General features: G+C 42.3%; 1 protein-coding gene across 1 annotated transcript in view; it reads right to left on the bottom strand.

Moving 5' to 3' along the window:
* Window positions 1-26,433, bottom strand: part of zfhx4 (zinc finger homeobox 4) — an 89,434-nt gene that overhangs the window by 47,153 nt on the left and 15,848 nt on the right. The window contains exons 2-5 of the mRNA XM_014981664.2: window positions 17,556-20,088; window positions 16,897-17,109; window positions 16,191-16,485; window positions 13,997-14,538 (exon numbers count right to left, since the gene is read on the bottom strand). Of these exons, the coding sequence (XP_014837150.2) occupies window positions 13,997-14,538; window positions 16,191-16,485; window positions 16,897-17,109; window positions 17,556-20,042 (3,537 nt within the window). The 5' untranslated portion in view covers window positions 20,043-20,088. The remainder of the gene's footprint in view (window positions 1-13,996; window positions 14,539-16,190; window positions 16,486-16,896; window positions 17,110-17,555; window positions 20,089-26,433) is intronic.

Genomic DNA, 26,433 nt, shown 5'->3' with positions numbered 1-26,433 from the left:
TGAGGCGTCAGCTGGGAGCAGTCGAATGATATACTTGGTGTTGAACCAGGCTGCCGGATAGGTTTAGGCTAAATATTAATTCTCTCCCCATCAGCACATTCCAGAGGGTTTGTCTAAGACCAAAACTAGAGGCTGTCTGTCGCTCCGTGGAACTCTGCGGGCCAGAAACGCAGGCGGCCTGGTGATCACAGGCCAGAACCATCCATGATTTATGAACTTTTAAAGGAGCACTTTGACTCCTGCCAGGCGTGGGCTGTGTAACGCATATTCAAACACACAAACACACTGTTTCTGCTCCTGGATTTGCGTCTTTGTGCGTCTGCTCGCAATGTGTGTGTAATTTATGCCGTGGAAGGATTGTCTGTTTGGAAATGCGCTGCACGAACATTTGTATTGAGCGTCTTTGTGTGTTATGTGGTAGAATGGCTCAAAAAAAAAAAAAAAAAAAAGGGCCATCGATGTCAATATGGCACCTTTCCAAAGTGGCTGGTGGTTAATTGTTGTGGATTAGTGTTTGGCAAACAACCAAATAAGCTAACACTCCCTGTGGGCCAATGAAGATCAGCTAAACAGCGTTCCCCGGGTGAACCTACACATGGCGCAGATGGCTACTGATGACAGAGGAGGAGGATGCACACCCATCGTATAAATGAAATACAAATTACAACTCTCGTGAGTTCCTGTTCGCCTGTCAAAAGCACAATATTGTCAACACTCAATCATACACACATACACGCATGCACTCACTGCAGCGTGTGTGAGGCGAGGGGAGGGGAGCCAATATGACAGGTAAAGGAGGCTCCCCTGTGTAGTTTTTTTTTTTTTTTTCCTTTTTTACCTCTGCTGCTGCTGTGTGTCTGTTTATGTGTGGATGACAGAGGACCGCATTCATTATGCAGAATGAAATGTTTACAAAACACCTTTCCTCACACACACACACATACAAAATGCGCGCACGCACCTCCTCTCCACTCGCTCGCTCGCTCGCTCACTCACTCACGAGGATTTGTGGGGAGAGTCTCTGCGCCGCTGTCTGATATCCATTTGTTCTATCTGGGGTGACAAAGCTGCCTCATTAACTGAATTCTTAATAAGCCAAGCCAAAAGACATCTTTTCACAACTTCTTTTATCTCTCCGTGCACACAAAAACGCGAGTTTGTGTGTGTGTGTGTGTGTGTGTGTGTGTGTGTGTGGATAAGGTTTCAATCCATCCATTCTTCTGGCTCTGTGTGTTTGGTTTTTATGCATGGGTAATTTCCACTCTTCATTTTACCTCATAAGTGTATTTCGGCACTGGTCTATAATTTCAATCTGCTTTTTTTTGTTTGTGTGTGTGTGTGTGTCTTTTTGTGTGCTTGTGATTTGTTCGCCACCATCATAAACATATTTTGAAAGCAGCGCAGAGCAGTGGGGTTGCATTTTCCTCCATAAACCAAATGACAAATTAGCGCATTCAGTACAAACATGAGTCTCTCCTGTCATTAAGTGTAGAACCAGGCAGCTAATGAATACATACTGAAAGTAAGAATGCTCTTCAACAGCAGCTGTGTCTTAATAACCAGTGTGAGTGTCGGAGCATGTGCGTACACGTTTTATACGTAAAGAATCAGCGTTCTTGCCGTCGTCTCGAGTTTGCTGAAAGCGTACACATGAACACCGTGGAAATAAAAAAAAGCCTCTTTACAGACTTTTATCAGTGTTTTTTTTTTTTTTTTTTTTTTTTTAGCAGAACCCTGGAGCTTGTTGTTGAGTATACCTTTCTTTTAGAAGCGCTACCAGCTTCCGGTGCTACCCTCTCGGGCCCCCGGGGGCCATCAGAGACAAAAACAGCCCCACTTGGACCAGTAAACTACAAAAGCGTGCATTGTTCCTTGAAAGTATTTTAAACACATACCAGCACTGCCTGGAAGACTGCCAAGAGTAGAATTCCATCAGTGCTACCACCTCCCTAACACATGTTACTGCTAACCGCCACTCAGCCCCCAAGACATAGATGTAACACAAGATCATTGCCAATGGAACCGCTGGCAGCCTGCACCGCTGAAAGGATACACTGAAGGCCCAGGTATGTGCCACCCTGCTTCACTCTGGTAACAGACGTATGTTGACATTGTTTTGGCACTGCGCAGGCACAAAAACAACACGGCGCATAAACTGCTGAATTTGTATACACATTTTCAAAGTTTACCCCTCTCTCTCTCTCTCTTTCTCTCTTTGCTTTTAAAAGCTATAATGTGTGCTCAAAACACAGAAGTGACACAAAAACCGTTTCAACGTCCCAACCTTTGGCTTTTTGCTGAACTTTTCACTGCCTGGCGTTTTCAGAAATGCAGAGAATAATATTTTGTGCTGCTCAATTGCCTCTCCTGTTTTCCTCGGCTCTGCCTCCGAGCAACCACCATGTGATTTGGGTTTCGGAGCTCGTCTGCGAGACCCGGCGGGGTGGTGAATGTCGCTTCGGTCACCCAAAGCGAAGTAGGAGCTTTATTTTGGGCAAAGAAATTAATGACTTATCACAATGTCATTTATAATAAGTTTTGCTGAATATTACTTCTAAATATTATCTAATTTTCCCAGTCTGTCTCCGGTTTACTTTGCTACCTGTCAGCAAAGAACGGTAACGCACTTTTGTTGAAAATTATACAAACATGCAGGCCACTTCTATTTCACTGACTCCTACACATGCATGCACACGCAGTCATTCACACACACTTGTAGCCCTAACGTACAGTATCTTTGCCCTGACATCCAGGGTGAAGGCCATAGTTCTCTGACCTCTAACCTCTCTTCTGGTTGAATTACTATATATCTGTCTTCTTACACTGTCTCTAGCCAAGGCAAACACAATATCCCATAAAACCAACCCATACCAGAGCATAAGAAATTTAACAGCATATTAATAACTCCTTTGCACATTTTGTCTCAGTTTTTAAGTTCATCAGGATTTTATTTGACCTACCGATATATAGTACTGAATATTTGTAAAGTGAAAGTTTTTCAAATGAAAAAAAATAAAAGCTGAAATATCTGAAGCGCATTTTTATTTTTGCCCATCTTTGAAAAAAATCAACAAATAAATACTTCTAGGACTTAGTTTCACACATTTTCTCATCAACTCAGTCCAATTTAACTGCAACCTCTGAAAAAAAGAATCATGATGCAGCTACCAGTGGGGTTAATACGTTGTATGTAGTGAGGAGTGTTAATGTCCCTCCACATAGTGTTTTGCATTCAAGCCAAAATAACACTTGGTCTCATCTGCAAAGAGCACCTTCTTGTGGCGTCTCTTTCGTGGCTTATTGCTTTCTTATTCATGCTTTTACATGAAGAAAGATTTGTGACCTCTGTGCCCCTTCACATAACAGCCATATTTATAAAGAAATTAAATGAAACATGTGGACCCTATTTCCTCAGTAGTTGACTTCTAATGACGACTGGTTTCACTGGAATGTATTTAGGGCTTTGCACAAATGCAAATCATGCCTCACATCAGATTTTTATTTGTAAAAACTAAAACAAAACCATTTGTTCTGTTTATTCCACTTCGTAATGAGGTGCTAGTTTCTTCTGATCTTTCTCACAAATAAGCAAACAAACAAACAAAAAGAAATGCTGTAAAAATACTAAGGTTATTGGTTGTAGTTCATGGACTGCATTTTCCATGTATCACACCAATTATATGCCATGCAAATGGAAATAATCTATCTTTGAAAAAAGACACACCTGAGTGCATTCTTCCTCATTGGCTCATGTGTGTATGGAGTCTTGAAAGTCAACTCACCTCCATCACCCCTTGGAAATGGATCAGTATTTACATTAGCATTAGATTTAGACAGCGTGGCTCAGCCACTTAGTCCTTATTAACCATCCTGACCTTAGCCCATTAGGGTCTAAAAGCTGCCGCTTGTCTCCATCGCTGGCAGGTGAGACTGACCAGACTTCACCATTTTCCTACACTATCAACGGCTGCAATTATCTTCTCCATTGACTCACATTGGGACAGAGATCACAAAATCCTTGATTATTGAACTACTAGTTGGAGTGCATTTCTTTCCTCAACACTTTCCAAGCACACAGGCTTGTATGGTTTTCATACAAGCCTAACTATTTTCATATCACGAAAAAAACCAAGGAGAGGTCAAAGATGGGGGCGGGGGGAAATGAGGGTTACGTTTTTGGGCGACAGTATAAGAGACATTGTTTACACTGCTTCAAATTTGGTATTTTTGTTCAATTTAACAAATAAAAAAACACTTCAGAAAAAGAAGAAGCACTGCTTTTTTTTTTTTTTTTTTTTTGCAAAGCCCTGTTGTTCGCATTGTACATTATGAAGCCCTGCTGCTGCATAGTATCCAAAGAAGAAGAAAAAAACAATGAGAGACATACACATAGGCCGACGTGAAGCAAAACAGGAAAATCTGTGACAGAAAGAACAAAAGAACAAGACGTGGAAAGATAGAGAGAGGGAAAGATAGGGGAGAATCTAGACGAGCATAGCTGGGTTCAAATCACTAATTACACATTCCTGGGCTTGTGAAGGGGAGTATTGTTTTCCATTTAGCCCCTACCCTGTCGCATGGTTTTACTTAGCACAAAACAAAAGGTACAGGGAACAAAACACAAGCCTAATACCAGGGCCTGCTAATGACAGAGAAATGGGGGAAATTATCCCCGTGGTGGATCCTTGTGAGAAAATGGCTGGCGATGACTGGACAAAGGGAATTCATTTTGAAATTGTCAGAAAATGGCAGACTGCTTTTCATAAGGTTTTCGAATAAACAACCGCTCCGTCTAACACTTTACAGACTTTTCACTGCATATGTTTACACGGAACGACTCTACAAAATAACTTCCAATAGATGCCTCTTTGGAATCAACTCATAATGAATTCTCAACGTCCGTGATTATTGCACTTCAGCACATTCAAGTAAAGTTAAGATGGCTGACGCTTTTTCTGTGTCGCTTGTTGGGCATACGGCGTTTAAATAAGCAAAAATGTAAAGCCCATGCTAGAGTGGCGCTCTGTAGGGAAAAAGCACAATGAAAGCGCCTCTTCAGTGGAGCTATTTTGCATATTTCCACAGGAAATCAAATACCTTGCAGTTGACCTACAAGATGGCACACTTGATCTCTCTCTTTACAAAAGGCAGCCATCTCTGTCTATTTTGCCCACCTCTTTGAAAACTCAAGGATTTATATAGCAACTGCATATCACCGAGCACACTGAGAGAACATTTACCGACTCCTTACATAAACCCACGGAAACGTACAGTCGAAGCAGCCTTCGGATGTTCCAATCAGTCCCATAAACCCGTAACGATGAGCTGCGCTAGGAACACGGGGACCTCTATGTTTTCTGCAGGAGTCACTGGAGGGGTTAAGCCAATAGCACTGGCTACACTGGGCAGAATGGCCTGGCTGGTGGTGTTTGCCCAGGCCCCAGCCGTCGAAAAGAAAGATATTGTTTTGCCCTGAAAAAGCCTCAGCCACAGTCCGCATACCAGCGTCCACTCAACATACCAATGGGGCCTTTGAAGATTACTCAAATGTTTGCCTTTGCCCGCCACCCCCTCCGCTCCTATTCCCAGTCTTAACCTAGAGCGCTTCCAAAATGAGGAAAAGATGAGAAAGGAAAGAGTGGCGAATCGTAAGCACTCGGATTCAAGACGTTCTCCTGTAAGCGACGGCGCAACCGAGGTTTTGTTGCGGACCAACCACTTGCAGGTAAATCCCAGCAGAAACAGTCAGACGTGACAGACCAAGCGTCACATAAGTTTGCTGATCCTTATTTACCAGCCGACTTCTTAGGGTAGTGCGAGTTTACAGCACTTGCTATCATCCACAATTAGAGTGGACTATAATAATTCCAATGGGTTAATTTAACAGAATGTGTGGAGAACTCGGGACCCACTCACCCCCACACAAACCACATTAATCCTGAACAAGTAAGTGGGCTTTCTATCAGGTCTATTTCAAAGCATTAGGGATTACCTCGCAGAAACTAAGCTGCTTGAACTCACAGGAGGTCAGCGGTATTGTGCTGCTGCAAAGATGGAGGGCCTGTGGTAGAGGCGGATAGACAGCAGGACAGGTCAGTTCCCCTTTCCACAGCTCTCTGACAACATCCCCAAATCCTTCTCCCTCCTCTTTCCCCACACTCTTTTCATCCCTGTCTCCCTCTCTCTCACCGTATAATCGAATATCTCCCACTACTTATCTATTCACTGAGCACCTAATGGTTAAAATCAATTACAGCTGGTATGCTGAAATGCCGAATACGGCTACACATGCTGCTGATAATGACAGAGAGAGTGTGAGACTGGGGATGGTGGTGGTGGTGGTGATGGGCCCAGAAAGAGAGTGACTTGGGATTGTTCCAAGGGAGTAGCACAATTACCTCCAATCGATTGATTATTGATTTGGAAGGGCGTTGAGGAGTATTTCAGTTCAACTTTGTCCATATCAATATCCTGATAGAATCATAAGGCGGTTAGAGCATGATGGTGCTATCTAAATACAATTGCAGAGCTAATGCAACGTTTGAAACAGCCGAATCGAACAATTTCATGACAACTTCCATACAAATTAAGCGCACGTTTTAATGTCAGGTGATCTCAACAGTAAATCTAATTAACTCCCACTAAAGAATTCATCTGATCTCCCTGCCATGTGATCTGTCTGAAGTTGGTCTGATCAAATCAATGCTTCAAAAGTGGAGACAACATGCCACCAGGGGTCATATTTGTGCTCAAAGCACCTTCTTTCTTTATGACTTTTTTTTTTTTTAAACAAACGGTGTCTGTTGTCTTAGTGAAAGCAAGATAATCAAACCCCGAGAGAAACGGAGGGATAGAACGGAGTCGGAGGTATATACAAAATGGGTTTGAGCAAGGGGGTGTATGATTTGAATGTGGAGGAGGGGAGTGTGTATTTTGGCCAGGATATAGTGAGGATGAGCGGGTTAAGGAGACGGGGAAGAGACAGAAAAGCAAAGACAAACTCCTGCCAGCTTCTTTGTTCTTGCATCCCTGACACTACTCCCCGCCCCCCCGCCCCCCCGCTTCCAAGGCCTTCACAACCCCCCTCCGCCCCCCCACCACCACCCTCGTCCTTCCTCTGTCTCCACTCCACCCCCTTCTGCTATCGTTCCCATACCTGTCAGCCCAGATCTGCTTCACAGTCTCCTGCACATGGACACAGCCCAAATGACCCACAGTGAGGGGTGGGAATGGTTATTAAAAGGATCACATCTGGCTATTAATCCGAGAAAACCGGCAGTGTCTTTTTCTCCGTTTCGCCAAGACAGAAACTCACCTTTTATAATCAAAAACACAAAAAGCATTTACGTTGCAGCCTGAACTAATTCACTGGGGAGTCAAGAGGTAGAGAGGAGGTGAGGGGCGGGGGGTGGCTAGGGTAATTAAGCATCATTTATGAGTGTCAGCCAAAAGCCGGATCAAAGCTGGACATTACACACACACGCGCGCGCACACACACACACAGCAGCTCACACGACCATCTGGTAAAGGCGTTAGTAGGAGAATGGGTGCAACTCTTATTAATATCTATGAGGATTATTAAGAAGACGGGCGAGGGTGGGGACGTTCGTCCATTCAAACCTGTCTCAAACACAAAGCCACTGGCACAGCATACACACACACACACACACACACACACACACCTGCTTTTATGCTTTAATTAGCCACCACCCCAAGCACCCCGCCCCCTGACCTCTGAAAGATTTCCATTGTAATCACAGCGCAGGTGAAACAGGAGACTATTTGACTAATCTACCAGCCGGCATCAGTTTGCCCCGAAGAGAGGGATGAAGCGCAACCGTTAAACAGACAACCATTTTTGGGTTTTTTTTTGGCTTGGAAAAGAAATAAAAAAAAAGTGTGAAAATTTGCCTGATCGGGTTTACAGCTCTGAACTTTTCATGCCATCCTATGTCTCCGTGACAGAAGATGAAAATCTATATCTTGCAGTCAAGTAGCATCTTGCGTGAAGTGTCTGACAAGATTCCCCTTTTGAAGAGAATATCAACTCTACGTCTGTCTAGGAGTGCAAGACAAGGACGCCGTTATCAACAGCCTGTGTCTGGAGCAGGCGTACGTGGACTCAAGTGGAAAAACAGTAACCTGATACCCACATTTGTGAGTGTCTGTATGAATCTATGTAGTACCACACCTCTGCATGTGCATATACAGTACACTGATGTGTGTGTGTGTGTGTGTGGCTGAGAGCCTGTGCCATAAATGGGGCCATGCGTCTGAAATAGACCCAGACATTTTTCTATTATACGGACCAGCACAATGATGTTTTATGCAAATCTGTGGGAGTCAATCTCCTGTCCATTTCCCCATCACACAAGTCCAAATGACAGTCCAATAATTTGAGCTGCATATATATTGGGCCATTTGATTTTTAAATGAGAGAGACAGGCTTGACCCCTGCTAATAGTCCAGGCCCCAGTGGTGGACCTAATATCGCTGATGCACAAGCAAAGCTACCTCCATCTGAGCTAGATGGACAAAAATTAAATTCAAAGGCAGGGCCAAGAGCGAGGGAAAAAAAAAAAAAAAAAAATACAGTGAAACACAGAAAGCCTGATCTAAAAATGTAGCCTCCTTTCCTTTCTCTCTCCTCTTATCACTCCTTTAGATTAATTCAGCCATACCCCATGACTCCAAGCCATGGTGTTGCCAAGAGGATCATAGGTAATGAGATGCCCTACCTACCACTCCCCAGGAGTTGGACAGAAAGAGGGAGGCAGAATGAAAGGAACTCAACAAAGAGTGGGAGAGACATGGCAAAAGAATATATCTAAATGTTCTTGAGAGTCCAGTTGAATTCAAACTATTGCCAGTTCATATATTTATCTCACAGCCATACATTGTAATTTTCCCTTCCTCCTTTCATTTTGTGTTTGGAAGTAAACCATGTTATAGTTGCGTACTAAAACCATTGGATACCTTTTTATTTATTTATTATTATTATTTTTTTACTGTCAGTAAAGTGAGGAATGGATATATAGAGTTATATATAGTTATATTCTCAACTCATTTCTAATTTAATTTAACTGTATATTATTTTACCACATTTTTATCAGATGCCATATTTCTTTGAATTTTAATTATGACCCTTTGGAACAACTGACTCTTATGAAATACGGGGGTTCATCAAAACCCCTCATCAAACCAAAATAATTGAAGGGAGACTCATTGTGCAAGATTTAATTCAATGGAATCAAATCGTTCCATTTCCATACAGTTGACTACGATTAGATTACAGAACATTTACCTAAATGCTCAGTTGTCCAAACCGGTACGCAACGTGCCCATGTACGGTATAAACTGATGCTTGTTTGGTAGAAAATGTCTGGCAGCAGATGAAACAAATAAACTTGGTAAAGTATGAAAAAAGGCACACAGGGGAAAAATGACTAGCACCCTCAAGTCCATGTTGGTCAAAAACTGTGAAAGCTTTTTAAGACTCTTTCAGGCTTAGTTTAAAAGGAGATTAGGAGAAAATGAGTAAAGAGTAAAATGATTTAAAAAAATAATAAAAAGGAAAACAAAGTAATTATGGAAAAACGGTGTGGATCCTGCATGTCCATTTCCGTCTGAATTATGACGGAAACTTGGAATGAGTAGAAGTGGTTTTAGAACCGTTTGGGATTTATTTGGATAGCCATCTGAGAAACAGGTGCCATGGTCTCTAAAACAGTGTGTATGCGTGTGTGCGTGCGTGTGTGTGTGTGTGTGCGTGTGTGTGTGTGTGTGTGTGTGTGTGGTCCTCGACTGCGCCACATTGGCCATGAACATTCTCAACTCCTAATGACCCAGGGACAAGCACAACGTAGATCTCAACCTCAAAGCCCTATTGGGACACATGCACACAAACACATATGTTCACCTCAAACTAAACCCCCTACTTATCCAGGCAGCACTTGTGAATGGCACTGACAGATTTACTCTCAACTCCGTGTGCATTAAGGCCAGTGTTTGTTAGCGAAATTCATAACGAAGCCATATATCATAATATTCGAGTCTAAACTAAAAACGAGCCAGGTCAGCTATGGACATGCTACGCTACACCTCATAGGCTGGTAGTACAGACACTTTCTCATAACACCTCCTGCTTTGTCAACTTTCTTAGAGGGATGGAAACTTGTACGCGGTTGACAGTTGTAATAATAACCTCAAAGTAAGGTTCAACAGACGCTGTTTAAAATCTAAATGCAAAAATACAATGTTTAAACTCTAGGCTGCAATTATTCCCATGATGAATAATGCAGGGCCAATCAGACCGCCCACATTTCCGATAAGTGGTGAGTAGCAGGCCTTTGTTTTTTTTCCATGTAAGGCCTATGAGCTCCTTCGCCACCTGCTGTGCCCTGGACACCAGATGACTTGATGTCCATGAACTGCTAATGTCATTTCCCTTTTGCTGTTTCAAAGTCTGGAAAAAAAGAAAAAGAAAAAATGACTTTCAAACTCTCACTTCCCCTCAGAAGTACTCAATGGCTGCTACAAAGCGGCCATAAAATCTCCTGAATATGCTTTTTGTTTGTATCTTCAAATGGTTTCCCATGCCATAAAGATATTCTCTGTTTCCAAAAAGCCAGATGGTAAAGTCGTCAACACTCGGATCTTTTATGCGTGCGGCCAAGCTACCTCTATCCCCATGTGCTTCTCACCTCTGCCAATACATAAAAGGAGAGGTGTTTTTCTGGTCAAATAAAGAAATGATTTTTTTTTTTCCCTCCGCTTTTGCTCTGCAGCTCACTTAGCCCCGTCTACACTTTTTCTAGCTCTCTTTCTCTGTTTTACCACCACATGTCCAAGGGTAAAATAGTGGAATTTCTGCCAGAGGCATTAAAAGCGTCATCTGTGGAACAGATTTGTTGAGGCCTGTGGAGTGGGTGGGTGGGTAGATGAGGTACAGGGGCGTTCGGGTGCACTCAGGGGACATTGGGATGACCCTCACTTGCCTTGGCAAAGCTGGCGTTTGCGTGTCTTAAAATGCACTTCCTGATTCTGCAAACTGTCTTGAATATAAAAAAAGAAAAAGTTGAACAGACCTCTAAGACTTCTCCAGTTTGTACACATTACATTGATATTGTTACCTCTTTGTATGATTAAATTGCTGCCAATATTTAGTGTAACCTTGGTAACTAAAAGTGGCTCGTATGAACTCAGCGGAAAAGGCAGTCCAACGTGATTCCACTCTTTTAAATGCTTGTACATGTGTGGAAACAAAGACACATGGACTAGCGCTCAAGTCTTCCTTTGACAAAAAGGAGATTGTGATTTGAGTCAACTAATCATGCTGATTCAATATGCTGTGGCCTAAGGTAATGTAGTATAATGTGAAAGCTGCACGTTCGCTAAGAATTTCTCAATTTCCCCCGAGCAGAGACATCTCCAGTTCATCTCATGCCAAGTTGCCAGACTGTTGACAATCTTGTGTTAATATGAACATCCTGTTGAAGTTAGCAAAGACTGTTTTACATAGCCCTGAGAATGCCAATTAGTCTAATACAGTTAGGACTCAAGAGATTTCCTAAGTAAATGCAAATCCTTAAAAAAAAGGAATAATATTTCAGTAAAAGTAAAAAAAAAAAAACAACTAAAAAATAAAATAAAATAAAAATGTTGATGTAAAATTCAATGGGTGATGTGGCTAATTAAAAAAACAAAATGACTGTTGAGTATTTAGCTAAAGAAATGTGATTCACATGTGGAAATGCATTGCGAATTTGGCTGGTGGGGGAAAATCGGTTTACCATAATTAGCCAATTTCCACTTATCAACACTAGCTTTTTCTGTTTGCTGAATGTACCATGCCAAAGTGCTACTAAAACTGTTTGAAATACAACACTGTTCGTTATTAAAGGTGTTACTAAGAGAAGAAGACTCAAAGCTTTGGTATCTGCAAGGTTTTGTTGTTGTTGTTTTTTTTTACTATCTTGTAGTTGTTCGTTGAGGCTGCTGCAACAAATGGAATGATAAATTCTGACAATTTTGTCCCTTTCCCATTTCATACTTTTGCTGTTTTATTCATTAATTAATTACTTTCTCTGGCATTAAACAGGCTGAGTTTTAGCATTGTGTCAAACTTTGACTAGACTACTTCTGCTGCTTTCTTTTGGAGATATGTATTGATGAAATTTCAGATTATATTTTAAAAGAGTGGAACCATGATGAGCTTTTTGATAAATATTAATCTTTTGCAAAATGCACTTTGGATTTCCTGGGTTTATCATTGTCAGATATTGAAATATGTCTGACGATCTGAAATATTTCAATGTCACAAAAAAAAAAAAAAAAATCAAAGCAGGGCAGTAAAGACGCCGTACATTCTCAAGGGAATATACACACGGACAGGTGTTTATCATTAGTAATTCTAAAAACACTAATTGCTAATATAAGATGCTAACGACAGTCCACAACGTCACCCGTAATCATTTTGTTTTCGTTTTAAATAAGTAAAACCCTAATTTACAGCTACTGCTGTCTCGCACACACTGCGTGATCCAGCCTCTGCTGCTAATCTAAATAATTAGTAACTGCTCACGAAACAATATTTTAAATACCGGTAAATATAGTTCTGAATAGAACAGTCAGTATAGCTTTAAAAAGGCAGTAACAAATCTCTGAGTGGTGCATCTTCAGCATTATGCTGTGTGCCTTAGCTTAAATATAGTAAATCACCTCTTGATATGAAAATGAAAATTAAAAAAACGATGATTTCTTTTTTTATTATTATTATTTAAAGTTGTGCAAATCATCTAAATAAAACTCTAGCCAATTATCACTCATTCATGTTTATATACTCTTCCTGCATCTACGGCGTAACAACACATATACACATTTACACACAACTGCATCTCAGTGCCCAATCTTGCATATTGCTGTAAAGGAGACCTCATTATTGTAATGCACTTGATCCTATCCTGTACGTTGAGGCCTCGGAAATGTAGCAACACCCTATTAAGCTGAAGGAGACGTCTCACAGCTCAAATTACCCGAAAACATTGCCAAATACTGGACATGTTGGAATTTCTTCGTAAAAGCTCTCTATTCCTTTAAGTGTAGAACATTTAATTACTTATTTAGCTGAGTTCCTGCTGTGTTGCGTCCTTCTGTAATAGCTAGCAAACGTATAAACCATAAAGCATGTCATCAGTAAATGATTAGTTAACATTTCTTCTTTTCAAGCAAAAAAAAAAAAAAAAAGAATGTTTGTCTGCTAAGGAGACACATTATGTATACTTGGAACATGATACATCAAGATAAAGGCAAAAAAAAAAAAAAAAAAAAAGCCCATTCCACTAATAATGCATATTTTAAAAACGGTTTTCGCAAACATAAACACTGCATTCAAACTGCTTATTTTTGTGTACAGAAATTTAAAACGCAGATTAAATATCAAGAGTAACATTCACAACATTTTTGCCTTCCCCTTTGCCCAGCAGAAAACTAATTTGCATTGGCTATGCTTAACGTTACATTTATTTATTTATTTTTTAATAATTCTAGAGCTATTTATTACATCAAAGATAGCTGAATGTGGTCAATTATGTAGGATGATTTAAAATCACCGATATTACATGACCGTGTGTGTAAAGGAGCTGAACAGCAAGCAGGAAATGGAACTGTATCAAATGGAGATCTGATTCGGTACTCTCACAGTGACCTTTTTTTTTTTTTATCTTTGTCATTCCATTCTCATGGGAACTTTTTATCTGTGTGACGATGCACTTAAGAGGACAGGAAGGGTTTGTTTAAAACAAAAAGCTGTCAGTTTATTACGTATTACCGCACTTTACCAGTCCCTCCAATGGAAGCAAGCGGTAAAATCTATTTTATTTAAGAAATATTTCTCATGTGATCAATAACATCTGGGACTTTTTATCCCGGTGCTTTGGAAAGAGCATGATTTTTCCATAACTGATTGCAAGAAAAGAGTTTTTTGTTTTTTCATTACCTTGTAGAGGCGGATGGCGAACTCGTGCCTCTGGTTGGTGGCATGTAGTCTCAGTTTATCCACACTGTTGCTGTAGTAGTCACAGGCGTTGCACTTGAGGTGCACCGGATTGCCGATGGCCACGCACTTTAATCTCCACTGGTTGGCCTTGCCTCCTTCCTTGATGTGCGCCACCAGCTGATGTTTCTGCATGTGCTTGTCTGTCTTGCAGTGCAGCTGAAAGTTGGCCTTGAGCTGCGTGTTGTAGCTGCAGAGCTTGCACTGGTAGACGTCACCCACCACGCAGCGCCACTCCTCTTCAGGCAGGGCGCGCTCCGCGTTGATGTGGGCGTTGAGGGCCTCTAGGCTGTCTGTGGAGTAGCAGTTGCACACGGCGCACTGGTAGAGGCGCAGCGAGGGGTCGCTGATGGGTGGCGACAAGGCAGAGAGGGAAGGGTCTGCTGAGGACATGCCCCCCATTCCACCTGAAGACACCATGGATAGATCGTCTGCCATCAGCTGACCGCTGGCAAGGCGCAACTCTGCTGATAGGTCATTATTCACTACAGAGAAAATGAGTGAAAACACAAGTTAGGCAGCGAACCGGATATGAATTAAGACAGTGTAAAAAGGTAAACGTTGCTTTTCCACAGCGCAGAAAGGTAACAGGTTAAATGAAAAAAAGAAAAAAAGAAATATGCCAGCCATACAAAAGCTGAGGTGAGAGTGAAAAGGTTAACATGCGTATGGGAAAAAAAAAAAAAAAAAAAGGAAGATACGCTTTTTTATTAAATTAAATTTAGAGCGGAAAAGAAGCTTCACCCATGCAGGCCTCTCCTGCACAAAGGGGTTTGATAAAAATAAAGCCTCGCAGAGAACTAAGGCTACTTACAAAGTCTTGTCTATAAAAAACCCTAATAGGATTGAATCAGGATCAATTACAATCATCCTTTTCAACTTGCTAACTCGCTCATCAGGTAGCTTTAATTACTGCTCTCAGCAACAGTGGCACAATGGTTTTAGGGCTGCGGGCTTTTCTTGCATCAACCAAAGATTTGAAAAAGCTGATCAATGCGTTACACACACACATTCCTTTTTCCTCTGCCTGCCAAACCCTGGGACAAAAAAAACGAGATCTGAAATTCATGCAAATGTAATTAACTCGTGCGTTTGATCCCTTCATTGTCCCTCCCTGCATGTTACCAAAGTTAATCATGGTTTTTAATTTAAGATATCACATCTAAACAGATTGTTTAACAAAGCAATTTGTCCACTTAGTTGATGTGTAAACAAACAGAACTTCACCAAGTAAAATTAACTTAAGGCAGGTTTAAATGGTAAGGTGAAACGGAAAATATGCGTTCATGCATGTATGCATTATGCTGAATATGGATCTGAATTTGAATCAGTTTCCTGCTCCCACCATTTATACCTATGTACATCTGCACTCACTATGGGGAGCTGTGAGTTATCAGTGTAATTCACTGAGAGTACATCTGCTAGCTGGGCTGTGACCTCCACACTAGAGGAGGGAGTGGGTGTGCAGCACTGCAGGGTCATTGTTAAATCTCTCTCACTCCTACGGGAATCCGCTTCCTGCTGTTTGTTAGTGTGTGTGTGTGCGCGCGCGCGCGTGTGTGTGCGTGTGCATGCGTGTGCGACTCTATCTCGGCAGAATGAGTAAAGGTTGGACGGTGTGTGTATGTTGTGGTGACGGCGCTTGTGATGTAGAGAGGGGTGGATTAAGCTGATTTAAGAAAATTACAAATGAAAGATTAAGAATAATTCTCGTGTGGCATCTCATAATCATTTTTTAATCAGCGAGAGGGGTCAAAGAACGGAGACAATGACAGAGGCACCATATGAGAGCAGAGATAAGAGAGAAAGAAATCAAGGAAAGGATAAGCATAAGGGGGCCTGGGCAAAAAAAACGATGGAACGTGACAAAGAAGGTGAGAGGGCACAAAGATTGATGAAGAGCAACTAGAAGAAACACACATAGATAAAAAAGAGCAAACCAAGATGCCATCAGATAAATTAGATACTACAGATAAAAACTGCTTGTGGGAACAATGAACAACAAAAAAAAAATCATAAAAGTGAAGTTTATGAGCAACAACAATTCAAAAAGGGAATTTCTGGGTTTGTAATTGACTCATCTCTAAGAGCTGTTAGGGAAGCCAATCTCAATCTGATGAGGCAACATTTATATCACCTAGGCCAGATCCAAGAGCAGCTGCAGTTGCAGGATCTAGCTGAAACGGGTTAATCATCATTTGGGCATCTGGTCCACCGCTGCCAGCTGGATTCTCCAGTTTAACCCCAGCGAGCCCCATGTTCTGAGCCAGGTAGTACTGGTAGAGCTCTGCCTCGGCCGGGGCCAGGCCCAGATGGAGGCTGTGTTGGATCTGTTTCATGTTCTGCTGCAGCAGCATCATGTTGTGCATGTGCTTCTCGCTGGTCATGTGGATTCGTAAGTTCCGTGCGACGTTGGTCTCGTAGTCGCACACCTGGTGAACAAATGAAGGTGTCATATTTAGCATGACTGGTTACCTCAACATTATTTGGCACTGCAACATAACAAACAGTTTGCAAGTAAGAGATGAGTTACGGCTGCATGACGTCTGGAATGGAAACTTAAGAAATCCGAGGCAAAATTTCAATAGTAGCCGACAAAACACAACTTATCCATGCGTTAATAGTGCTGGTGCAAAGATACTACGTTTTGAATTGTTAGATATCGCTTGAAAATATATAAGACACTGTTTTATTATAGAGGTCAGATGATCTGGCTGGGAAAAATAAATAATAGACACAGTGACGCACAGAGAAATAACTGGCTCATTGTGCAGACAGTGCAACAAGCTAATTGGCATGTGTCCTACCACTATGCTACAATGATGCTCTGTTTATTCCAATACCTCACAGCGCCAAGTGGGCTTCTGCTTCGGCTTTGATGGAGAGGGTGCACTGCAGCTTCCACCAAGGCTGGCACTAGACACTGGGTTGGCATGGTTGTGATTATATGGTGCCTCACTGCCACCATTCTGGAGTGTTTGCACATTATTCAGATGCTTGTCTGACTGCATGTGGATGCTAAGGTTTCCTTTGGTGGTAGTTGAATAATTGCATACCTAAAAGAGAGGGATTGTTTCAAAAAAAAACAACAAAAAAAAACATTCAAAGCATTTATGACAAACACCGAGAGGTATCTGATGAATGAATAATCAGTTAAATTGAGACCAGCTTTAGATTATCTCAAGTACGCTTTGTTGACACAGGCACTTTCTTGTGTCTTCTCCTTTGAGGACTGTCTTGAAAACTGTGGTGTTATTATTATTATTACATATCCTAACTGACACATGCCTGATGAAACACCTTAAAAATAAATTTCACTTATTAACCTTGTAGAAACTACCCAATTTTCTTTAACCACATGTCATGTAAGCAGATTGAAATGTTATGGTCAAACTGTCAAAAAGGGTAGAAAGAAGTAAACACAAATATACATTATTTTAAATAAAAAAATAGAAAAATAAGTCAAACAAAATCCATTAGATGAAATAAAGGATGGACAGACCTCACAACGGAAAGGCTTGTATCCACACGTATAGCTTTCGCCTCTAGCTAAACGAGGGTGAGGCTGTCCTGTGCGGCAGTACACACATGATCCACCAGACTCCGGATGTTTTTCCTTCATGTGAGCGTCCAGTGTTTGCTGGTACTTGTAGTGCCAGTTACACTTTGGACACTTTAGTGTCTTGCAGGAATTGCGTGAATGCATCATTGTCATGTGTCCTCCTAGAGACCGAGAGGATCCCAAGACTGTGTCACATTTGGGGCACTCCACCCCACTGCCTGGGGACCCTTCACCTGGACCAGGGGTACCTGGAGTCCCTGGAGTTCCAGGTGTGCTAGCATTTCCTGTGTTTTGATGTAGCGGACCTGGACTCTCATCATCTCTGCGCAACATCATCATGTCAAGTGGATTGGAGGATGGTGATAACCCGTCCCGTCCTGCTAGGCCATCAGTGGTTGAGTCATTGCTGTTCTCACGCTCTCTGCCAGCTGATAGGGCAGTGGACAGAAGGCTCTTTTCCATCTCCAGTTTCTCAGAAACAGGCAGGACATTAGACGAGGTGGATGCAGGGCCTTTGCTTTCACTGCTCAACTTAAGCACACTGTTGGAAAGGGGGGGAATACTTTGGTTTAAGAGAGGGAAATCTTTGCTACTGGTGCTGTTGGCCCGCTGGCTCGCCATTGCCATGGTCATGACCTGTTCCTCCTCCTCATCTGCCTCCATTTCGACTCCTCCACCAAGTGAATAAGCATCCTCATCCTGTTCTGGACTTTCTTCTCCCACTGTACCGGGTTCCCGCTTAATGGGCGGGTACTGGCTCAGGTCCGGCCCATTGGGTTGCAAAGTGCATGTGTCCCTAACGTGGCCTTTGAAGTCACTATCAGAGTTCCGACTTTCTAGGCTACCACCAGTGGCAGCAGCGGCAGAACTCCCACTGAGGGTCCTGTGGGCACCAGCCCCTCCCCCGAGGTTTGGGTTGGTCTCAGCCTTTGGCATGGTTTGGGTTCTGGGGGTTTGGTCAGTAGAGGAGCTGCTGGCACTGCCCTTCAGGAAGGCAAACCCTGCCTGAAGAGAATCTGCATTCTCCCCACTATTGTGGAAAGCATTCCACAAGCCACGGAGCCCCGTGTCTGGCCCCAGGAAGTTGGCAGGTGAGGGAAAGTGGGGTAGCACAGCGTTTGGGGGTTTTTTTGGTTCCAGAAAGCTTATAAGAGGTTCTTTGTCCTTGCCGATGCCCTGGATGATGGCAGAAACATGCTTGTTGCTCAGCAGCTTCTGTTCCTGCTCATTCAGGGTCATACGGTGGTCATGGACAGCATGTGTCACGAAGGAACGGCTGTAGCCAAAAGACAGTTTGCACAGGAAACACATCAGAACAGGTTTCCGCCGCCCATCAGCCACACAGCCCTCAAATTTGGACAAGTCCACATTGTTGGGGACATCTTTGGACACACAGGAGTTTTTGGCTGCACCTTCCGCCGTTAGATAGTCTTTGTCATTCTTGTGGCGGAGGTCATAGACACGGAAACTGTGCAACACAGGACCAGCGCCCGCCAGCCCTCCAGCTGAGGTATTTGGGAAGGAGGGGTGGTCAGCCGCTAGTGATTTGCTCCCAAGGGATGAGGCGATGTGGAAGGTGTTAATGATCTGGGGGTAGAAGGACATGGGTGCAGCGGGCTGCTCCAACCGTTCCCCTCCTGGGCTGAGGCCACTCTGGCCACTGTTGCCCTGGGCACTAGGGAAGGTCTGGGGTGACAACAGGCGCCTGAATTGAAGAGCCCCAGAGAGCCCCCCCTGGTTGCCACGCTGCTCTTTGGAGTCCTCCAGGATAAAGGCAGAGCCATCGGGCTGGTAGATGATCTCGCCACACAGGTTCTCCACATCACTATCCTCTTCCATCTCAATTTCACTGTTCATATCCCCTACATCTGCGGCACCAACCTCACGTTCTCCTTCATCCTCACTCTCCTCCCCCATCATCCCTTCAACCTCCTCATCCTCTTCATGATCTCCAGCAATAGGCAGGCGGGCATTAGGGCAGTGGTGCTCCATATATTTTTGTAAACTGGAGAAGGAATTAGAACATTCGTTGCAGGGGATCTCCTTTGCCGGTGCCACAGGGGATGTGGCAGGGGCAGAACAGTCCGAACCCAGAGCTGCTCCTCCTCCTACTCCTGGTGATGTTCCGGTAACACTCCCTTTGTTACCGGAAGTAAAGCTTTCTCTCCGACTCTGATCAGTTACAGGGTCGATAGTTGCACTGACAGTGGTAGGGGTAGTAGTTGATCTACGCGGACTCACAACTGGCCCTCCCAGGCCATTCTCCGACTCTCCAATGGCAACAGGTGACGACTGGTTGTTGGTGCTGTTTGTGACAGTGGTCTCCGTGGAGACAACTGAGTTGTCCTCAGCAGCAGCATCCAACCTCTGGCCACCATAGTCCTGCTGCCGGGATGACACCATAGGGGGAGAGTCACAAGTTGCCATGATGACCACTACATAGGGATCTCATCTCATCGAGCCCAACAGGGACCTGATTTAAGAAGAGAGAAAGAAAAGAGAAGATTTATCATCCAAGTTGTGTTTTAGAACTGTGATACAGTACATCTACATGTAGAAGGCATAAGATGAATTTATTCAAAACTAGCTGTTGTTCAATTACTGAAAACAATTTGACAGTTTAAAACGACATAAAGAAAAAAAAATTAGAAAACAACAATCTTGTTCTTTATGAGAAATAAAAAATGGAGAAGAACAACACCAGTCTGGAGTTACTAATGGAGAATGTGCAAAGGAAAGTCATCACATTGACCAGAGTGAAGCACAACATAGAGTATATATTTATTTATATAGCAAAACACTACAGAAACAAAAACAGAAATCAAAGATGATCTCCACCTACAATAATTACTTGTTTTTCATGTAACTTAGGACAACTTGAAGTAAAGATTCACAAAGAATGAGCAGAGCACAAAGGACCAGCTTCCATGAGGAATGATGTTTGGAATACCAGTGAGATGTTATCAATCTTGGATTGCAGCCCATCTTTCAACCCCGCTTCACATCTTTCCCTTGGCTTTTCACAACAAGGTACAAATGCTAAGCCACCAACAAACACACAACACAGAAAATATCATCCAAAATCCAGCAGCACTCACTCAAATAACTACATGGTGTAATCACAAGCATAATTTCTGTCAAAAAGCTTAAGATCCATAACTATATTTCGACTAAAATACATTGTTATTAAGACACCTGCTTTAAATGAGAACTATCCCTGCTCCTTTTCTTTCTTGATACAGTACCAGGCTTCTTTCATTTAAGCTTGCGTGTAAATGAGCTACCCTTAAAAGAAAACCTTAAAGAGCTATGTTAACCTTTAACCCAATCCACCTGCTGCTTAACTCGCTTTTTCTTTTTTCTCTGACTGCGTTTTCCTCATAACAAAGCCACAAAGCAATTAGGGGATTAATCCACAACAATCCAGGGCTAAACAAAGCTGGTGGGAGGGACAGTAAAAGCGTGAGGAATGAAATCATTTCAGGGCGCATGTGTGTGCGTACGTTTGCTACAATCAGGTTTAATCTGATACATCCGAGAGGTAATTCCATTGGACCACTAATGCTAGAGAAATTGTGTTTCTGTCTCACTTTGCATATTTATGTTTGTCAGATTAAAGACAAAAATACGAAAAAGGAGACAAGCAATGCGCCAATCAGTTACGCGTGGATGCAACAGAAGGAAAAGAAGTAAACATGTAATATGTTCATGACATCATCGACTACCAAGCACAAGAACTAAAAGCCCAACACAACAGTATTAAAAAAAATGTATCTAAAAATATATATGTACACATATATTGTGTACATCTAGGGATAGGTTTTTAATAACCTTTTTCTGTTGTTTTTCTGCTTTAGGCAACGATAACTGCTGTCGTCAGCCACGTCACGTACCTCAACATGCAAACACATATGTTTTTATGTTAACTCTAATTGTAATTGCAAAAGCATTAGCAGCAATTAGCCTTGCATTCTAATACAAGGAGATGAAACGGGGCAACTGCATCAAGCCACAAGCACGCATGGTAATGACGCACGCACGAAGTCCCTACACTGATGTATCAGCGTAGCATAGACTTTGCTGCGTGGTTGTCTGAAATACAAGTGAAATGTTTTGCTGGTGGTGTACGGAAAGAAAAACGTTTGACCAAAAAATCGGCTTCCAACAATTTGTTTCAACTTTTTTTGTTGTTGTTGTTGTCGTTGACATCAGTCTTATTTTGCATCCCAGAAATACTAAAATAAAATGTTGTGCTTCTTCGTGATGTCTCACAAACCCACAGTTGGTTGTTTTCATATCTTTCTCCAGCGTCTGTCTTCCAAAGAGCCTGTTTAACATGTGATTGTGGGTAAAGCCTCTCCCCAGCAGTGGGTTTGATGGGTAATGCGACACATACAACAGGATTTACTACATGTCAGTGGTGTCATTTTGCTTCTTAGTTCATCGGGGGAGCGACCTCTTTGAATTGTAGCTCGGACATAAAACATTGCGGTTTATGAATTATGCATCTCTTTAAGAATGGAATTATGTCTTCCAGTTAAGCCAGTGTGTAAAGCACTTGGAACTGACACATCATCCCCCCTAATGCTAACAGGTTAAGAGCTGTTTACATGTGCGCTGCCTGCCAACAATAACATAAGAGTCAATTATTTTTCTTACCTCTGATTCCAATTGACCCCGCAACGTTTTTCCATAAATAAAGCACTAACAATGACCAGAACACGTTGTGACAAACGTTTAGTGTTAAATATATCATTTTTTGCTTTTAGTTGGGTGTGCTCGCTGACTCTCGCTTCTTTCGAGGCAAACAGCTAACAAGAAGCGTTTGTTCAAGTAAAAATGAATAAAAACGCAGAATAATCAAACGGGCCCATAAACCACCTATTAATTCTGTATTCACTATGACTGACTCCACATGTTGAAAGTTGTCATAGTTTCTCAGAGAGGAAGAGGTTAAATATGGCACAATATCTTTCAATGATTAAATGTCTCAATATTTCTGCATGTGACTGCGGAGAGATTACACAAACTAACTCTTTCTGGCTTCACACTCTGTCCCCTATGTTCAAAACTCTTATTCTGAAGCATAAAACAAACAAGTTTCTGAGGGTTTTTTTTTTAATGGAGTACACTACTAAAGATGTAATTGGGCTGACAGTATACTACGAGCATTCAAAGAGTCTCCACAGTCACTAAATGTTTTTTTTTTTTTGTTTTTCTTTAGCGGCAGCAGTATAGGCACCTTCTAAAACAAAGAAGACAAACAACTAGTAAGCATCGTCAGAAGACCTCGGCTGGTTAAGCAATGCTAAACTTTGCGGTCTGTATAAGCGACTCCTAGCAAAAGAAAACTAAACTGCTTGACTGTATTTATTTCAGTTCGATTTCAAAATTTTAAAAGCACAGCTCGAAATGCAAGTAGAATTTATGTAAAAAATTATCTACTGTGAAAACACAAAAAAAGCTGCATTTTGATTGCTTTTCTGGCACGAGGACCTAGTTAGAATTAGCCATAATTAAAAACCACAATATATGGATTAGTAAAACCTGGAGTGGATTATTCTACAATAAGCATTTCTCATCTTTTTTTTTTTTTTTTTTGTTCCTGTGAACTCAGTATTATGCCGTCTTGTCTCTTCAGCTGAGTGTGCTGTTATGGTTACAGATAACTCATTGCATTCTCTTGATAGTAAACAAACCAGACAAGTCCATCGCCAGCTTATCTGAAGTTAAAGTTGAGTTTTAGATACAAAGACGCTCGACATTCGCCAATCCACAAAGTACTTGTAGTCGGCTCCCTTCTAACTGCTCTTCAGTGTCTATGCTTTCACACCTTTTCCAGCAGCAGTACCCATTTGTCCTTCTTTTAAGGCAGATCATATTACTACCAGCTAAGAAACATTCCTGTTTCTCTCCCCCACTGGCTTTCCTCCGCTCTGCTAACCAACCAGACTACTTTCATTTGCAGGAGAGAAACAGACAGACAGATACATAGAGAGAAACTAACAATGAAGGGCTTTTTTTTTTTTTTTTGTTTTTCCACAATGCAGAAACAGTTCCCTTCTTTTAACAGGAGAACAAAGGAGGTGGCCTGAGCTGCTCCTACCTCTGTTTTTTAATTAAGCATGTCCCCTTGCTTTCACACATATACGCACGGACACTGGCTGACACAAACACACACCTACACACGCACGCACACACAGTGAGACAGACACACATAACATTAAGGTAATTAAAGTGGCAGATCAGATCCACTGAGAGGCAAATAATAGCCCAGGAATGCCTGCTTTGGACACCGCAAGTTCTGATGGGTGAAAGGGGCTAAGAAACTCCTTAGCCTTTTGTTTTTCTCCACCCGCCCCTTTGCTCTTTCCCTTATCCTTCCATCTGCTTTTCAGTAGCCCCCTGAGAGGCCGAGAAGCAGTCAGTGGGAGGGGATTTCTTTTTTTATTTTAGTCTTTTACAACTTTACATCTTTTAGACTCAAATTAATCATAGTGTGCTTCCATTTCAGCTTGAAGCTACAGAAGCTAAATGCAATAGTCTAACCAAAAACAAAGTTGCATAACGGCTTCCAAATATGCTAAAGTACGTCTTTTTAAGATTCTTACGTGTCCAGCTGATTCGCTGATACGACAGGGCTACAACAATATGCAAACCTTCCAGACCTGAGCTACTGAGCAGGTGCTGATGTCACGGTCTCCTCCTGTTTTCCCTGTCTTGTCAGGCTATCGCGCATTAGCCGGAGTCACAGCCTGTTATATGTCAAACCTGTAATTGCAGTGTCGCCACACTGCCGTCTTTGTTTACGCCGCGATCTGCCGGATTCAAATTCTTCGTCGCTTACCGTCTTGACATTTTATTTCAAAGGCAACAAGTGCTATTAAAGCAGTGGTGAATATTTACAGCCTTTTATAAATACTGGGATTTGACATATCCTTGATCTGTGAGGCGGACGGCAAAGTTCAAAAGTACTTTTTTTTTTTTTTTACTCTTGTTTGGCTGAGGGAATGTGAGAACACATTTAATGAGTGGTAAGAATACAACCAGGCCAAATGTCCGACGCGACCCAAGACGGCTAATGTCAAACAACAAAGTCAGAGGACAGCGTGAAACTATAGCTGTGTGTCCATTCTTTAAGGTCTCCACGAAGGTTAGCCCTCTCCCCGCATGTGGCCCCTCGGTCCGACACCAAATCTTCTATCAAAATGTCACCGAGCATTAACCAAAGACAAAGGGGAGAGACGGAATGAATGTCGCCGCATCCATCTCCCACTGTCAGCGCCATGAATAGGCCTACTCTGTCTAATTAGACCTGTTTATTTGTTGCCATGCAAAAGATGAAGGGATGAAAAACGAACTGGATAAAGGAGGAGGAGAATTACCTCCCTTCCTCACAATGCAAGAGAAGCTTCGGTTGCCATCAAAGAGCCCCGGTGCATGTATGCGCAAACACATATGCACATGTGCACATGATCACAGAGGAGAGCCTAATGCTCTGTTTAAAATCTTAAAAGAAAGGAGAGAGGGAGAAAATGGGAAAGGATAGGAGGGGCGGGGGGGGGCGGGGGGGTTAGGGCTTTTAGCATGACCAACTGTTTTTTGTCTTCTTTGCTCCTTAACACACACAAAGGGTTTTAATGCAGCCTCTGTTTGTGGCCTAAAGGTGTAATATTAGACACAAGTTTCAGTAGATCTTAGCAGTGCCTCCCCACACCCTTTTTGTCCCCCCCCCCCCTCACCCCTCACCCCCCCTCCCCCTCTCCGTTGTGTCTCCTTTGTGAGCAAGGGCCTTCATTACCAAGAGCCACCTTGTCATTATTGCATTGGGCAGCCCAGACATCTTAAGATCCACTTTAACACAGTGATCCTGTTAAACAAATTACTCACACTGCTAAAATGTCTTTTAGAAAAATCTGGAAAAACCTAACGCCGGGTTGACATCAACAGCGATACGGGACTGTTAAATGCGAACGAACGAAAGGAAGACAAGACTTCCAGGAGGTGGGGTTATGAGGGAAGAATGTAGAGGACAGAAGAGGCATTTTTATCCTTTTCTGAGACCAGGTATGTGGGTTCTATCCCTCAGGTTGATGACAAGTAAATTGGTCTCATTGGTTGCTCAGGTAACATTACACCTAACTCCCCTCAGGCTGATATTTCATTGTTAGGGAGAAAAAAACAAAAAACAAAAAAAAAACTGGTTGACACTGGAGATGAAAAGAAACAAATGAGATTTATAGAACTAATAGAGAAATAAAGTTGTACTGAAGAGTTTGCAAATGCATAGGCAGACCAGAATTTATTGTTTGTTGTTGTTGTTGTCATCATTGACCTTCTTAACAATCCATGGCTATTTGAATCTTTTTGGATCTGATTGAGAACTGATTACAGCAGCTTCTGTCCAAACGTCAACAAGACATTCACTCCAAAGATTTCCAATTCAGTTTGCGATACTTGTGTAGACCGCTTACCCCAAAGGTCAGTGTCGGCGATTATCTGCCGCTCGCACAGCTTCATAGAGACAAAGTTTAATGGATTAAAGGCAACTTTGACTGGATTTAACATTCTTACAAATGGACTTTGGGCTTACGCGGGCCAGTTTAAATATATACCCAGGCCTCGCGGCTTTGAAGAGGCTATATTTCAGACTAAATTCAAAGTGAAACACAAAAATAAACAGTGAGACACTGCTGGGTCACAGTCCCCACTTACTGGCCTTGCTAAAGATTTTTTCTGGCATCAAAGGAGAAGCCAATCTACATAGCTAATGCCTCCACTTTTTCCCCTCCCTTCGCACGAAGTGAAAACAGCAAAG

Source organism: Poecilia mexicana, unplaced genomic scaffold (genome assembly GCF_051168715.1).
Source record: "Poecilia mexicana isolate PSO_F unplaced genomic scaffold, ASM5116871v1 scaffold_20, whole genome shotgun sequence".
NCBI lineage: Eukaryota > Metazoa > Chordata > Actinopteri > Cyprinodontiformes > Poeciliidae > Poecilia > Poecilia mexicana.
Note: the sequence above shows the minus strand (reverse complement) of the source record. Positions and strands in the feature narration are given on the sequence as shown.